At 42.5% G+C, this 15,877-nt stretch overlaps 1 protein-coding gene across 3 annotated transcripts in view; it reads left to right on the top strand.

The window, feature by feature from the left end:
- EXTL3 (exostosin like glycosyltransferase 3) overlaps positions 1 to 15,239 on the top strand; it is a 163,435-nt gene extending 148,196 nt beyond the window's left edge. For all 3 annotated transcript variants that reach the window (XM_070734862.1, XM_070734863.1, XM_070734864.1), the window contains 4 exons: positions 6,867 to 6,994; positions 8,166 to 8,310; positions 11,527 to 11,655; positions 11,743 to 15,239. In XM_070734862.1, the coding sequence (XP_070590963.1) occupies positions 6,867 to 6,994; positions 8,166 to 8,310; positions 11,527 to 11,655; positions 11,743 to 11,952 (612 nt within the window). In that variant the 3' untranslated portion in view covers positions 11,953 to 15,239. The remainder of the gene's footprint in view (positions 1 to 6,866; positions 6,995 to 8,165; positions 8,311 to 11,526; positions 11,656 to 11,742) is intronic.
- Positions 15,240 to 15,877: the final 638 nt, after the last annotated feature.

Raw genomic sequence — 15,877 nt, 5'->3', positions numbered from 1 at the left:
GGAAATTAGAGCTAAATGAGGGACTAGAAGCACAAATCATCACATTTGCAGATAACATTAAACTGGCAGGAATAGCCAACATTCCAGAAGATGGGCTCAAGATCCAGATGGATCTCAACAGACTTGAACCCTGGGCCCTAATTAAGAAAATGAAATTCAATGTAGCTTTCTTAATCTAGCTGATCTCCAGCAGTGTAGACAACTTCCACAATCTATGATAATGGTCATATTGTCTGCAGAATTTGGGGAGATTTTTGGGAGCTTGTCTAACACTAAACTTAGATAAACTCATAAACACCGTTTACAAATTTGCTTATGAAATCCTGATTTCTGTAGACTGGATCTGATAAATTCCAATCATACGCAACATGATTTGGGTGTTCTTGCTTATAGAACAGAAACCTACATCTTTATCTCTATTGCTGTCACTGTAATTTTTAAAGTTACAGTGGGGAAAAATATTAAATGCAGTACTAAATAAATAAAATATTTAGTGTCACATCTGAATTAAATGAATTTAAGGTTAGGTGTGGTTTAATTCTGTTTACTTTTGGGGGTTAGTCTATATTACTCTATTCAAGTGTCAAATATTGGACCTTCCTCGCTGATGAGTTTCACTGATTCTTCTAATTAGCCTATATATAATAGGTAATTATTTTACTAGTGAAGAGAAAAAAGATCCTTATGCCATCTAGATATCAAGAGAAAAGGTTTTCAGCTAGTAAAATCCTCAGGTTTGGTTTATATTAGTATATTCACTCTATATTGTATATAGAGTTTACGGTTTACAGAGTCAGCATATTGCCCCTGACAATCTGGGTCCACATTTTACTCACTTCAGAAGGATGGAAGTCTTGGTCAACTTTGAACCTGGTGAGATTTGAACTGCCAAATTGCAGTCAGTCAGCAGAAGTAGCCTGCAGTACTGCACTCTAACCACTGCACCACCACGGCTCAATATTGTATGCAGTTTATATGGTATATTATAGCAGATTATTATTGCAAAAAATATCCAGATAAATATCCTATATTTAAACCAAACTTTTAGTGAATATATTCAGGATTATGAGCTCAATCTGTTTCCCTAGTACCAAGCTGCTTATTTCTAATGCAAGGGGTCTCCAACCTTTTTTCCCCCTCAGCAGTGTTTTCTGTATATGGTGATTTTCACAAGAAAGTAGGTGGAGAATTGATATTAACTGATTGAGACAGTTTCCTAGAACATATTGATTCACAGGCTTTTTGCACGTTAAATATCTCCAAGTAAGTATGCTTTCCTTCTGGTAAAAATCAATAGAGCTGTAAAGGTGCATGATTGTTAGTACAGTAATGATTATTGATTGTTACCCAAACAGTGTGGAACAAAAATGTAAAACCTTTCTGAATGCATTCTGTGGCGTAAACTCTTTTATATTTAAGACCTGGAAAATATAAGGACTACAGGGTAGTTTTGCTTTTGGTTTTGTTGTCTCTTAGCCACCATAATTGTTGAGAATGGAACAGCTGGATATTTTTATACTTATATGATATCATTAATTTTCAGATATGGCATCAACCTCGACCCCAGGGAAGGGGGGGAGGAGTGGCTATTATAGCCAGGGAGAGCCTTTGCCTACGTGGACTCATTGCTCCGGAAATTGCAGGTTGCGAGTCACTCTTGATGAAGTTGGACTTAGGGGTTCAGGTGGGCTTATTTCTCACGTACCTGCCTCCCAGCTGCGTGTCAAAAGCCCTGCCTGTGCTACTCGAGGAGGTAGCCGGGTTGGCGGTGGAGTTCCCCAGACTTATTGTCTTGGGGGACTTCAATCTGCCGTCACTCGGCGAAACCTCTGGGTTGGCACAGGAGTTCATGGCCACCATGACAGCCATGGACCTGACTCAAGTAGTACGGGGTCCAACTCATGAGGGGGGGCACGCACCTGACATGGTATTCCTTTCCGAGCAATTGAGTAATGGTCTGAGACTAAGGGGCTTAGAAGCATTGCCTTTGTCATGGTCAGACCATTTCCTACTACGGCTTGACTTCCTGGCTCCAATCCTTCCCCGCAGGGAGGCGGAACCAATGAAGATGTTCCGCCCCAGACGCCTGATGGACCCAGAGGGCTTTCAGACGGCGCTTGGGGTTATTCCAGAGACACTCATCCACAGTTCGGCGGAGTCTCTTGCGGAGGCCTGGAATACGGCTGCTGCGGAGGCTCTCGACCGGATTGCGCCTTTGCGACCTCTCCGTGGCGCTAGACCCCGTAGAGCCCCATGGTTCAACGAGGAGCTCCGGGAGTTGAAACGCCAAAAGAGACGTCTAGAGAAGCGATGGAGGAAGAGTAGGTCTGAATCTGATCGAACACTTGTAAGAGCTTTTATTAAGACTTATAAAGTGGCGCTCAAGGCGGCAAGATGCGCGTACCATGCCGCCTTGATTGCATCAGCGGAATCCCACCCGGCCGCTCTGTTTAGGGTGACCCGCTCCCTTCTTAACCAGGGGGGAGTTGGGGAACCCTTGCAGAGTAGTGCCGAGGAGTTTAACACGTTTTTCGCTGATAAAGTCGCTCAGATCCGGGCCGACCTCGACTCCAATTGTAAAACAGAGTTGACTGACAACGAGTCAGTCGAGGTGACTGGGGCACGTACTTGTCCACCTGTCTGGGAAGAGTTTGATCTGGTGACACCTGATGAAGTGGACAAGACCATTGGAGCTGTGAGTTCCGCCACCTGTTTACTGGACCCGTGTCCCTCCTGGTTGGTCTCGGCCAGCAGGGAGGTGACACGGAGCTGGGCCCAGGAGATTACCAACGCTTCCTTGGGGAGGGGAGTTTTTCCATCACTCTATAAAGAAGCGCTTGTGCGCCCCCTCCTCAAGAAGCCCTCCCTGGACCCAGCCGTACTTAACAACTATCATCCAGTCTCCAACCTTCCCTTTATGGGGAAGGTTGTCGAGAAGGTGGTGGCACTCCAGCTCCAGCGGTCCTTGGAAGAAGCTGATTATCTAGGTCCCCAGCAGTCGGGCTTCAGGCCCGGTTACAGCACGGAAACCGCTTTGGTCGCGTTGATGGATGATCTCTGGCGGGCCCGGGACAGGGGTTTATCCTCTGTCCTGGTGCTCCTCGATCTCTCAGCGGCTTTCGATACCATCGACCATGGTATCCTTCTGCACCGGTTGGAGGGGCTGGGGGTGGGAGGCACTGTGCTCCAGTGGTTCTCCTCCTACCTCTCTGGCCGGTCGCAGTCGGTGTTAGTGGGGGGTCAGAGGTCGGCTCCGAGGTCTCTCCCTTGTGGGGTGCCTCAGGGGTCGGTCCTCTCCCCCTTGCTATTTAACATCTACATGAAACCGCTGGGTGAGATCATCCAAGGACATGGGGTGAGGTATCATCAATATGCCGATGATACCCAGCTTTACATCTCCACCCCATGCCCAGTCAACGAAGCGGTGGAAGTGATGTGCCGGTGCCTGGAGGCTGTTGGGGCCTGGATGGGTGTCAACAGACTCAGACTCAACCCGGATAAGACGGAGTGGCTGTGGGTTCTGCCTCCCAAGGACAATTCCATCTGTCCGTCCATCACCCTGGGGGGGGAATTATTGACCCCCTCAGAGAGGGTCCGCAACTTGGGCGTCCTCCTCGATCCACAGCTCACATTAGAAAACCATCTTTCAGCTGTGGCGAGGGGGGCGTTTGCCCAAGTTCGTCTGGTGCACCAGTGGCGGCCCTATCTGGACCGGGACTCATTGCTCACAGTCACTCATGCCCTCATCACCTCGAGGTTCGACTACTGTAATGCTCTCTACATGGGGCTACCTTTGAAAAGTGTTCGGAAACTTCAGATCGTGCAGAATGCAGCTGCGAGAGCAGTCATGGGCTTACCTAGGTATGCCCATGTTTCACCATCACTCCGCAGTCTGCATTGGTTGCCGATCAATTTCCGGTCACAATTCAAAGTGTTGGTTATGACCTTTAAAGCCCTTCATGGCACTGGACCAGAATATCTCCGAGACCGCCTACTGCCGCACGAATCCCAGCGACCAATTAGGTCCCACAGAGTGAGCCTTCTCCAGGTCCTGTCAACTAAACAATGTCGGTTGGCGGGCCCCAGGGGAAGAGCCTTCTCTGTGGCGGCACCGGCTCTTTGGAACCAACTCCCCCCAGAGATTAGAACTGCCCCTACTCTCCCTGCCTTCCGTAAACTCCTTAAAACCCACCTCTGCCGTCAGGCATGGGGGAACTGAAACATCTCCCCCGGGCATGTTTAATTTATGCATGGTATGTTTGTGTGTGCGTCTGTTAGTTTATGGGGTTCTTTTAAAGCTGTATAAATTTTAAAGTTTTCTGATTATTTATGATTTGTTCTGTTCTGTTGTGAGCCGCCCCGAGTCTTCGGAGAGGGGCGGCATACAAATCTAAATAATAAATAAATAAATAAATAAATAAATAAATAAATAAATAAATATTCCTTATTCCTCATTTATATACAGTGGTACCTCATCATACGAACTTAATTGGTTCCAGGAGGAGGTTCGTAAGGTGAAAAGTTCATAAGATGAAACAATGTTTCCCATAGGAATCAATGTAAAAGCAAATAATGCATGCAAATCCTTCAGAAAAATCCCAAACTTTAGAAGGGAGGCGAACAGAGGGCAGGGAGGAGCAGCTAAAGGGGGCGGGTGGAAGAAGCAAGGCTAGGCTAAAGGGTGAGTGGGAAGGAAGAAAGGCAAGGGGGGCGCCCGTCACTTTTCTTTCTTAAAAAGACACTGTTTCAGTGCCTTTGCAAGCATGCAAAATCTTTATTCCTCCAAGCTGCCCCTCCCTTTTCTTTCTTAAAAAGACACCGTTTCAGTGCCTTTGCAAGCATGCAAAATCTTTACTCCTCCAAGCTGCCCCTCCCTTTTCTTTCTTCAAAAAAAGGGGGGGGGAACCCCCCCTTCATCCCAGCAGCAGCTGCTTGGGTTCGTAAGGTGAAAATAGTTTGGAAGAAGAGGCAAAAAAATCTTAAACACCAGGTTCGTATCTTGAAAAGTTCGTTAGAAGAGGCATTCGTAAGATGAGGTACCACTGTATATGGTTATTTTTCTGTCGAAATAACCCCTGTATTCCCAAATATGGGAGGAAGCAACTTTGCTTTCTTTTTCCCTGTCGGCCCCACGCAGGGGCCATTTCCAAGGCAGATAAATTTTTATAATCGACAAACTATAATTTACATGGTTACATATTTTTGCTGATAAGTGAAAAGGAAGGGAGCCAGTTATAGATCTATTTCGACCTTATTATGGTCTCATTAGACAGACATACCCTTACTGGAATTTGAACCTGTAGCCTTCTGCATGCAATCTTCATAGAGATGAGGCTGTCATAGATGCACATAGAGCTTTGAATAAATAACAGGTCTTCTATTATTTCATCCATAATTTCCTGTGTTTGGAAGTATTTCACTCTCATATCCTTCTTTCAGAGGATAGATCATGCTATAACAGAAAAAGCTTTTGGAAATACAGCGTAATGTGTCTTTTTTAAAAAAAATAAAATTCTGAGGTCAGGAGAACCCAGAGTGGGAAGTTCTGTGCATTGGGGCATAGTAATTGATTAACCATTCTGTTTTTACTGTGTTTTCCCTTCTAATTAATTATGTTTCAGTTTTGGATGAATATTTTCTAAAATGCTGCTTGCCTTCTCCCTTGTGTTAGCTGTTGACAGGAGGAAAGGCTAATGTTGATTTAATGCAGGATCTTAATCATATCAACTGTCACCCAGCTCTTTTTAATAAATATTTTCCACTGTTAACAGTTTCGGGGTAGGATTTCTTTTTATGACAAGATCCAAGGGTGCTCTTATTTAATGACCTTTTATTGCCACAGTGCTCTATCTTTCTTCGTAGGCATTGCTTGCTTTACAAAAATATCACTCTGGAGATTGTGGGAAAGAGTTATTTATGTTTGTAGCAGTGGGAACTGGATTTTTCTTTTAGAATAGCAGTTTACACTCTGATTCCCCAAGAAGGCAAACCATTGCTCCACAATGAACGTATATCCATACATGGTGAACTCACTAAGAATACATTTAGTAGAGACATATAGTTTACGGTCACAATTCGAAGTGTTGGTTATGACCTATAAAGCCCTTCATGGCACCGGACCAGTTTACCTCAGGGACCGCCTTCTGCCGCACGAATCCCAGCGGCCAGTTAGGTCCCACAGAGTGGGTCTTCTCCGGGTCCCGTCAACTAAACAATGCCACTTGGCGGGACCCAGGGGAAGAGCCTTCTCTGTGGCGGCCCCGGCCCTCTAGGACCAACTCCCCCCAGAGATTAGAATTGCCCCCACCCTCCTTGCCTTTCGTAAGCTACTTAAAACCCACCTCTGCCGCCAGGCATGGGGGAATTTAGACTTCTTCTCCCCCATGGCGGTTACAACTGTATACATGGTATGTTTGTATGTATGTTTGGTTTTTATATATTAAGGGGTTTTAATTTGCTTTTAGTATTGGATTTTATTGTATATTGTTCATGATTGTTGTTAGCCGTCCCGAGTTTTCGGAGAGGTGCGGCATATAAATCCAATAAAACTTGAAACTTGAAACTTACTGTTCTTCTGCTATGCCTACATACTATGTTTCCCCAACATGGTATGTAGATATCTAAGACGCAACCCCAAAATAAGCCCTCCCTGACTTTTTGGGGTGGGCCTAATATAAGCCCTATCCAAAAGTAAGCCTGGGAGATTGGCATGGCTAGTACAAGAGGTGATGAGCTCCACTATATCTGATTGGCACTTTATGTCATATGTCTGCTTCTGGTTTGGTTATATCCACTAAGGCCATTATTAGATACTAAACCCTAAAAATAAGACAAAAATCAAGTCTAAATGTATATATATATTTTAGGTTGTACGGACCGAGAAGAATAGTTTGAACAATCGGTTTCTGCCCTGGGATGAGATTGAAACAGAAGCCATTTTATCCATTGATGACGACGCCCATCTTCGCCATGATGAGATCATGTTTGGATTCCGGTGAGTAAAATCTAATTTTTAATCATCAGCCATTAGTATCAGGTCTGAAATAATTGTCTGTTTCCATCAAGATTTGCAGATATGGAGGATTACAATTCCTTTTATCATTACTTCTTTGGCCATTTCTGTGTTGAGTGGGAATGATGGAATTTTGAAACCAACGTATAACTTTCTTTCAAGTTTGCCATTATATCATTGGTCTTCATGCATTGTTATTACTTCCTCTTCTCAATAATGAGGGGTGTGCATGTGTTCTATTTATAATATTTTTAAAGCTGAAGATTGAAAACAGTTATTTTATGGCCTTGACTATCTTCTCTTGTCTTTTGTTTTGTTTTATGTACACTGAGAGCATATGCACCAAAGAGAAATTCCTTGTGTGTCCTATCACACTTGGCCAATAAAGATATTTTCTGAAAGATCAGCTATGTGATTGCATTTCTCTCTGTTCTTAATTCCCACCATATGGAGACGCTTGTTTTTAGCATACTTCATTTTTAGTAACAAGTTGCTATTTATACCACTATTAAAAGAGCCTGTTGTTAGCTGGCATGACATAAACAGACATGGGAATATCACAGACAGAGACTTGAGCCAATATTAGAAGACAGAGTAGCAAGAGGAAGGCAGGGTTTTTTGGATAAAATTTCCTACCCAAGAAAATCAGCTCTTTTTCAAATTGGTTCCAAAGCTTTGACAACTGCTTCAGAAAGATCGAGAAATTTTGTTGAAAATGACATGGCTACTTTAATCATTTGAAAAGAGGTGGTTTACATTCATTCCTTTTTCAAAGGCTTTATGCTCTCACAGTGTTGGAATGTCTGAGTATAGCCTTGCTCTCAGGTTTCAGTTCCAAAATAAATAATTAGAATTTTGATTTGTTATTTGTGCTCAAGATCAAGCAATGAAAAATTGAGTCAAAATGTTATATCAGTTGAGAGTATTACTGTAGTAATATTTAATGCATCTGAATTGGAGTCCCATTCATCCCAATTCTAGAAGGTGTGGGTGGAGGAACCTTTTAAAAGTTTTTAAAGTTTAAAATAAGTGTGTAATGTAGACAACTCAATAATAACAATCATGCAATAGCAAACATCTCTCTGTTTCTAGTCTCTCCAGCATGTTCCACCTCTTCTCTGCCTGCTTTAAGTTGTTTTGTTTGTATTTATAGGGTCTGGAGAGAAGCTCGGGACCGCATTGTGGGATTCCCTGGGAGGTATCATGCGTGGGACATCCCTCACCAGTCCTGGCTCTACAACTCCAATTACTCTTGTGAACTGTCCATGGTGCTGACGGGTGCTGCTTTTTTCCACAAAGTAAGGGGCGAATCCTTAGAAAGAACCATATTTCATGATGACTTAGGGCAAATACAGTGGTACCTCTACTTAAGAACCTTTCTAGATAAGAACCGGGTGTTCAAGATTTTTTTGCCTCTTCTTAAGAACCATTTTCTACTTAAGAATTTAAGCCTGGAAAAATTTCCCAGGAAATTTGAGAGTGGGACAAAGGCCCGGCCAGTTTCCTGCCATTTTTTTAAAATTTAATCCTTAAAGTTTTGGATTTTTTTGATTCCCCTCACCTCACCGTCTTCCTTTAGCAGCGACTGTACTCCTCCTCTTCTTCCTCCTCCTCCTCCCACCCAAATTCCGAGCTTTTATTTCTTTCCTAATGAGTTTGCACACATTATTTGCTTATACATTGATTCCTATGGGAAAAAATGCTTCTACTTACAAACTTCTCTACTTAAGAACCTGGTCATGGAACGAATTAAGTTCTTAAGTAGAGGTACCACTGTACTTGCTCTAATGAGGAAAACTGCAAGATTACTAGTTGTGGAGAATTTAAGTTTTTTCTCAGTTTTCCAGAATAAGTGTAGGAAATTGAAATACTCTTGGTCACAGATTGATATCATTATGTGCTCCAGGAACAGTTCTATGTGCTATGTGTTGCTGTGCAAGTATGTTTGGCTTTGTTGTACTATGTGTTGGAAATAAAGGAGGACAACTAAGAATAATCTCTGCATTGCTGTTCCCTATCAAGGGCCACATCTTTTTGTATGGTCAAAATCCTGGGTTTGAACTGAATAGGTTTTTTTTTTGCTCATTGGGATTATTGAACCTTAGTCACAAATTGCCTATTGAATTTCTGAAGCAACTTATCTTGGGAGCATTACGTTCTTTTTTGAAACTTGATCTTAATCCTTCTCTCTCTCTTCCTCCTCCTTTCTCTCTTTGTATTTTTTATTTATTATCTTTAAAGCCCTACAGAGAGACTGGGCTGTGAATATTTGCAGAACTGTCTGTCCCTAAGAATGTTTGTCTGCCTTACTAGGCCAGATAGAGCAGGGGTGTCAAACTGGTGGCCCACGGGCCAGATACGTCACGCACAGGCCACACCCACCCCAGCTCCGCAAAGGGGGAAAAACATCGTGAAACGTCATATGACAGCAACGTGATGCCACGAGTTTGATACCCATGAGATAGAGACCAAAGTGCAGGTCCTCTTTCTGAAATCTTGCCATCTAGTGGGACCTTAGAAATGGAGAAGTGGGGCTTTCACGTGGCTGCCCCTACCTTGTGTAACACCCTCCTGTTGGTGATTTGACGGGTTCCTCTTCCCCTTCTAGCTCTTTGGAAGGTCATCAAAGCCTGACTTTTCAAGAAGATGCTGGGATTTTATGGGTGGAAGGCATGGAAAGAAGGCCTGCTGTGGGCCATTCCAAGGGGAATGATTATAGCATAGAGTTTTTGTTTATTGTTTTTATGATTTATTTACTGATTGTAAACTGCCCACAGTTGCTTAAGATGGGCGGATCTACAAATGTTTTAAATCAATCAGTCGATAAAATACAGCCCTTTTCTGCTGCTCATGTGTTCCAGAGCTGAGAAATTTAAATAAAATTCAACCCTATACAATTTCACAGTTTCAGTTTTAGCCTTAGTGTTCTGAATCTCCAACAGCAGAATTGTTACCTTATCTCACTTGTCTATTAGGTGTGTATACCTGGGAGATACTTGTGTCTTCTACCCAGCTATAATTAGCCAATGATGGAAAACCGAACAGGAATCTCTCCTTCATTTCTGCAATGCCTTTTCCAACCTGCCTCTTGATGGAATAGTTTGAAATGATTAAGCATGCCCAGCCATCAGCAGTTTTTACAAGTCTCATGAGAGTCGGAAATGATGCAGTTGCTTTAATAATATTCAGAGAAGTGGTTTGTATCTACTGTTCTGTGTTCTGAAGCACCTCTTTTCAATGGATTGGACAGAGAGGAAAAAGCATGAGATTTTTAGACCGTGACCACATAGAAAACATCATGTATGGACTTGAAAATCACTCAAACTGGCCCTTTCCTTGATGTTTATTTGGGAGCCCTGCAGCTTACTGTTTGTGAAGATTTCATTTCCCAAATTTGCCTGAACTGAGCTAAGGCATTGCCCCCCCTCCTATTTTACACAAAATCAGAACTCTTGATTACTCCAACATACTCGGACTCTTCGTTGACTACAGTATGACACGCTTGTCTAATTTCATCTGATAAAAGATTTTATATTTTATCTAGACAGTGATGGTCTCATCTTTCTTTGTTGAAAATCATTAATTTGAACTGTATTCTCTAATTATTAAAAGCAGTTCTTTTTTTGTGAAAATAATCCACATGACAAGAAATAAGCCTTTTTAGCAGGGATGGTGAACCTTTTTTTGGTTCACGTGCCAACGGGTGGTGGTGGTGGTGGTGTTTGCATGTGTGCATACGCCTACACCCATATTTCCATGTGCTACCACCACGCATCCACGCGTGACCCGTTCCTGGCATGCAATGGCAATCCCATTTTTTTGCTCTCCCCAAACTCCACAGCCTTTCTAGGAGCCTGGGGAGGGCAGAAAAGGCCTCCACACCCACCCAGAGGCCCTACAAAGGCCAGAAATGGGCCATTTCCCAACTTCCGGAAGTTGGCAAATGGGCCATTTCCGGCTTTCAGAAGGCTTCCCGGGGTGGGTGGGGCTTTTCACCCTCCCCAGGCTCCCAGAAATGTTCTGGAGCTTGAGGAGAGCAAAAAGTGGACCTTCCTCACCCCCTCCAGAGGCTGGAAACAGCCTGTTTCCTGACTCCAGTGGGCCCAGAAGTTCTGTTGTTCCATATCTAGAGATCATAAATTCATATTTCCACTTGTGGTGATGTCACTTTGACTTTTAGAGAGCAAATATATTAGCTGTCATGAAAATGTCATTATATGTGTGTATCTTGGTTAAAGGGCAAAGTTAAGTGTGCTTATCTAATGTCACCTGGTAAAATATTTTGCTTCCGCATTGCTTATTTGACTCCTATAATCATTATGTGTTGTACCTCATGATTGATGTATATTTTCTTTTATGTACGCTGAGAGCATATGCACCAAAGACAAATTCCTTGTGTGCCCAACACTTGGCCAATAAAGAATTCAATTAAATTCAACTCTACTCTACTCTACTCCACTCCATTCTATTCCTTCCTTTTTTTAATGTATGCCCATTTTTTCTTCTCCTTGTAGTACTACGCCTACCTGTATTCTTATGTGATGCCACAGGCCATCCGTGATATGGTAGATGAATATATCAACTGTGAGGATATTGCCATGAACTTCCTGGTTTCTCATATTACTAGGAAACCACCAATCAAGGTAAGTGCTTGCTGACATATTGAGAAAGGCATTTTCCCCAAGAACAGGAGTATAATACGATCCTGTTTCCTGCTCTCTTGTGCCCAGGTCACTTCCCGGTGGACTTTCCGTTGCCCTGGCTGTCCTCAGGCACTCTCTCACGACGACTCCCATTTTCACGAGCGGCATAAATGTATCAACTTCTTCGTCAAAGTCTACGGCTACATGCCCTTGCTGTATACACAGTTCCGTGTTGACTCAGTCCTCTTCAAGACACGGTTACCCCATGACAAGACTAAATGTTTCAAATTCATCTAAACGGAAGGCATGGCTGTGGATGTCTGGAACTGGCCTATGGACAAGGCAAGAAAGGTCAATGAACTGGGGATACAATTTTCCCCTTTCTGTTTATACTGGGACACAACTCTGCCAGAACTGTATGGCACAGGACTCCATTGAACGAGAGCAGCTTTGACTCACTCATTCAGAAATAAATGAAAAGACTTATCTTTAGATCCCCAGTAAGTTGTTTCACCAAGGGTATGACTGGGGTTTTAAAAATATTAATTATTATTTAAAATGAAAGTGTTTTAGATATGCCTTTTAAGAGCTTTTGGGAGGAGGGAGGAAAGGGGGAGTATATTTTGATTTTCTTCCCAGCCCTAAGGATGCTTTGAGGGGAGCAGAGACCTAAGAAATTCCTGTATTCCTCAGTGAACAGTTGGGAAAGTTGGATTTGGTCACCAGAGGCTCATAACTGCTTGCTCTTTGGTCTAAATGTACTTCAGATCTGGATTTCACAGAGGAAATGACGCATTCCCTCCACCCGGAATCCCAGATCTCATCTGTTTCCCTTAGCAGGTCCAAGGAGCTCATTGATATGGTCAAGCTTTTTCCTTCTTTTCTCTCTCGCTGACCTCGTTGTAAAGCGAGGTCCTCCCAGAACGCTGCCTGTCCTGTGTGCCTGCTGATGGATTATCTCACAACACCACAGTGACTTCCTGTCTGTGCTCCCAATTCACGGCTACTGCTGCTGTTGCTTCAGAAGAAAGATAGCCGAGACCCTTTTCCTCCCCAGATCTTAGGTGCTGCTTTTTCTGCCATTAGCAAATCTCTGTCTCCCTGGCCTTGGAAGATTTGGTTCAGCTCAGAGGTCTTGATTGACAGATTATTTATTGATTCTGTTTTCACGCCGAGTTTCCTTTTGGTTAACTGGACCGTGGTTTTATCCAATTGACCCAATTTTCTGGGTTTGCATGACATACTGAAACACAGGCTAAACTGTGCAAGGCTGACTTTGGGCAGCATGAGAATCTAAACGGGTGGATGCTGGTTTGTATTTCGATGTGTCATGTGAATACAGCCATAAAATATGGACAACTACTTGTGAGCATAGTGCCAACAGAAAAGCAGGCTAAAAGAAGCAGATGTGTCTGTAAGGAGGCTGATCCGGAGTAGTAGGAAAGAGTGAGGTCTTTGTTAAAACCCTTTGGATGAGGACTGCCATAATTCCACATCAGATATTTTTTGTCCCCCTGCCTTCCTTCTATGTGGTCATGGGCCTGTTGCATTCAAGACAAAGAGATGGTTCTGGCTTGCTAATGGAATCTGTATTGATGCCAGCCTCCGGGATCAATTCTGCAGACATAGGCGTGAACTGAAGAGGTTTCTATGGCCTAGTTTCATAGCCCTTTTCCTCCTGGTATCCCTTTTTCATTTTAATCGCATTCATAGCTGTTGTTAAAACATTCTGGAAATTTCTTGTTGGCAATGTGTGTGTAAGTGTGTGTGTGTGTCTCAACTTATATATAAGCTCCATTTTTTCCTACCTTTGTTTTCTGTGCCTAGATCTTTCATGCCCCAAAGTTACTAACTTTCAAAGAGGTCCATTCCGGTACACTCTTTCCCAAAGTAGGCTATCAGTAAACGGTTTTGGAGCAAAATGGGTGTAATAACTGCTGTCAGTCCTAAACCTCTAACTTTAACTGAGTTTTCACTTCAGCTGTTTCTTTTCATTTCTGGAAAGATAATAAATTACCCAAATTCCTATAGAATCTATAAAAAGTTGGCACTCCTGTAACAAATGTTTCTGAGGGAAAATAATTCTATGTGCCTCTCCCCCATGGACCATTTGGTAGCGCCAACACTTCTGTAGAGTTGCACTGCTTATTTGTATCTTAGCTGTATTGAATGTTACTGTGAAGTATTAACTACCCATTTCTTTATTTCCCCTTTTAATATTTACTCTAAATTACAGATGCTCACAGTTAGTCCTATCACAGTCTTAAGGAACGGCCAATCCTACATAAATATATTGTCTCTCATTTGCATGAGAACAGCCCAGATCTGTCCTTGATAAAATAACAGAACACCTCTTCATGGTACTGATCATTCCTCACTGAAGTGGGTCCTTGCCCTACATTTAGATTCCAGTTATTTAGTGATGCTGCTGAACTCATAGATGGTTGAATGTCCCCTGAAAAAAAAAGGCAAAAACGGAAGGGCACGTTGGAAGTGTTTCATCAATTGTGTTTGGTTTAAGTTGAGTTTGACTGGCCTGTTGTGACCACTCTTTTACACATTTAGGTTTGCATGCTCATACAGATCTAAGTGTATTCAAGGCATTGTTCTTTATACTCCATTTAAACCAAGCCTTTTGGGGGCGAAAGTTGCTGTGAGTTGATGGTATTATGTCTTATTCTCACTCTTGTTACTTAGAAAATTACTTCCTAGTAAATATGTGATTCATCCCATTTTCCAGCCTGAGCTTACCCAGTTCTTTCAGGCATCAATTTTGAGTTGAGATTGTATTTTTTTTCCCCTTAAGCTTGGAGTGTTTACACTACAACAGGAATCCTTTCATCTTTGGCCTATAGCTTGCAATTAATCCTGATCGTCCATAGTAAGTTGTGATGCTGCCAGACCTCTATCATGTATGAGGAAACCCAGATTACAATCCTAATATGCTTCAAAGACATGAGCAAGTGGCATCTGTTTCTTTCTAAAGTTTATAACACATGTACCCTTTTTGGGGTTTTAAGTATCTACCGGTGATGGATAATCCATTTAAATACCACCCCAAATATGAATTTGGAAAGGCATAGAATGGGAAGAAGCTTCGATTGAATCTTACTCTACTGGATTTCATGCTTGATCTGCTTCCAGTGAAAATAAGAAGGAAAAAAAACAAGCAATCATATGAATTGTCCTTTTATCAAGCCTTCAAATTAATCAGATCTCACCATACCTTGCCCACACCTGATTTTTTAAAAAAAATCCAACTGATAACTCTGCTGTAGTCGATATGGTTCTCTGTCAAAATGGTAGATTTCTTTTCCTTTGAGAAGATGAGCCAACAGGTTGGTAAAACAGCGGAAAAAACTTCCTGTTTTGTGGCATTCTGGAATGTCAACCACTGTAAATGGCCCTTCCTTTCTCCCTATTCTGCTACAGGGGAGTTTTTTAAAAAGCTCAGTGAGCGTCACATTTTAAATAATGGTTTAAGGGGGGGAATGAGTCTAAAGCCTTGGGGCTCTAAAACCTTGAGCACAATACTCATGCTGAATTTTGTAAAATAATAAAATAAACACCGAGTTTACCTTGAATGTGTCTAATTGTCAGCCATTTATAATGAAGGAAAGTTGATGATGGGAAACAGGTGAGCCATGCAGATTGAAAAGCAATGGCCCTCAATGCTCCATTGTCAACAGCCGACCTTTCTGGCACAGAACTGGCCATGGTGCTGAATTGAAAATTAATTAAAAACATCTCTGAGCCATTTGAACGTCTTAATTACATTTGCTTTTATTATTATTACTATTACAGTGGTTATGTTGGCTGTGGTGTTAGTGATAATGCTATTTGTGGAAATGCACAGATGTGAAAAATAAAATGTTAATTTTATATTTTAGGAAGAAGGATGAGAACTTGTATTGGATTTGAACTATTGAGGATTTGATCCTTAACTCATAGTTGTACTTATGGTGGTGGTCATAAATCTACGTGTAAAAAACCCTTTCACTTTCAAGTGGGAGGAGGAAAAACTGGGTTCAACATCTCCTTTGATCCCACATCAGTGGTTCTCGACCTGGGGATGGGGACTCCTTTGGGGGGGTCAAATGACCGTTTCACAGGGGTCGCCTAAGACCATGGGAAAAGACAAATTTCCCATGGTGCTAGGAACTAAAGTTTCTATTCTGGTGCCTTGGAACATATTTTTACAATCAGGTGTTTACAGTGGGGG

This window comes from Erythrolamprus reginae, chromosome 1, assembly GCF_031021105.1.
Source record: "Erythrolamprus reginae isolate rEryReg1 chromosome 1, rEryReg1.hap1, whole genome shotgun sequence".
NCBI lineage: Eukaryota > Metazoa > Chordata > Lepidosauria > Squamata > Dipsadidae > Erythrolamprus > Erythrolamprus reginae.
This window is presented reverse-complemented; position numbering and strand designations above follow the sequence as displayed.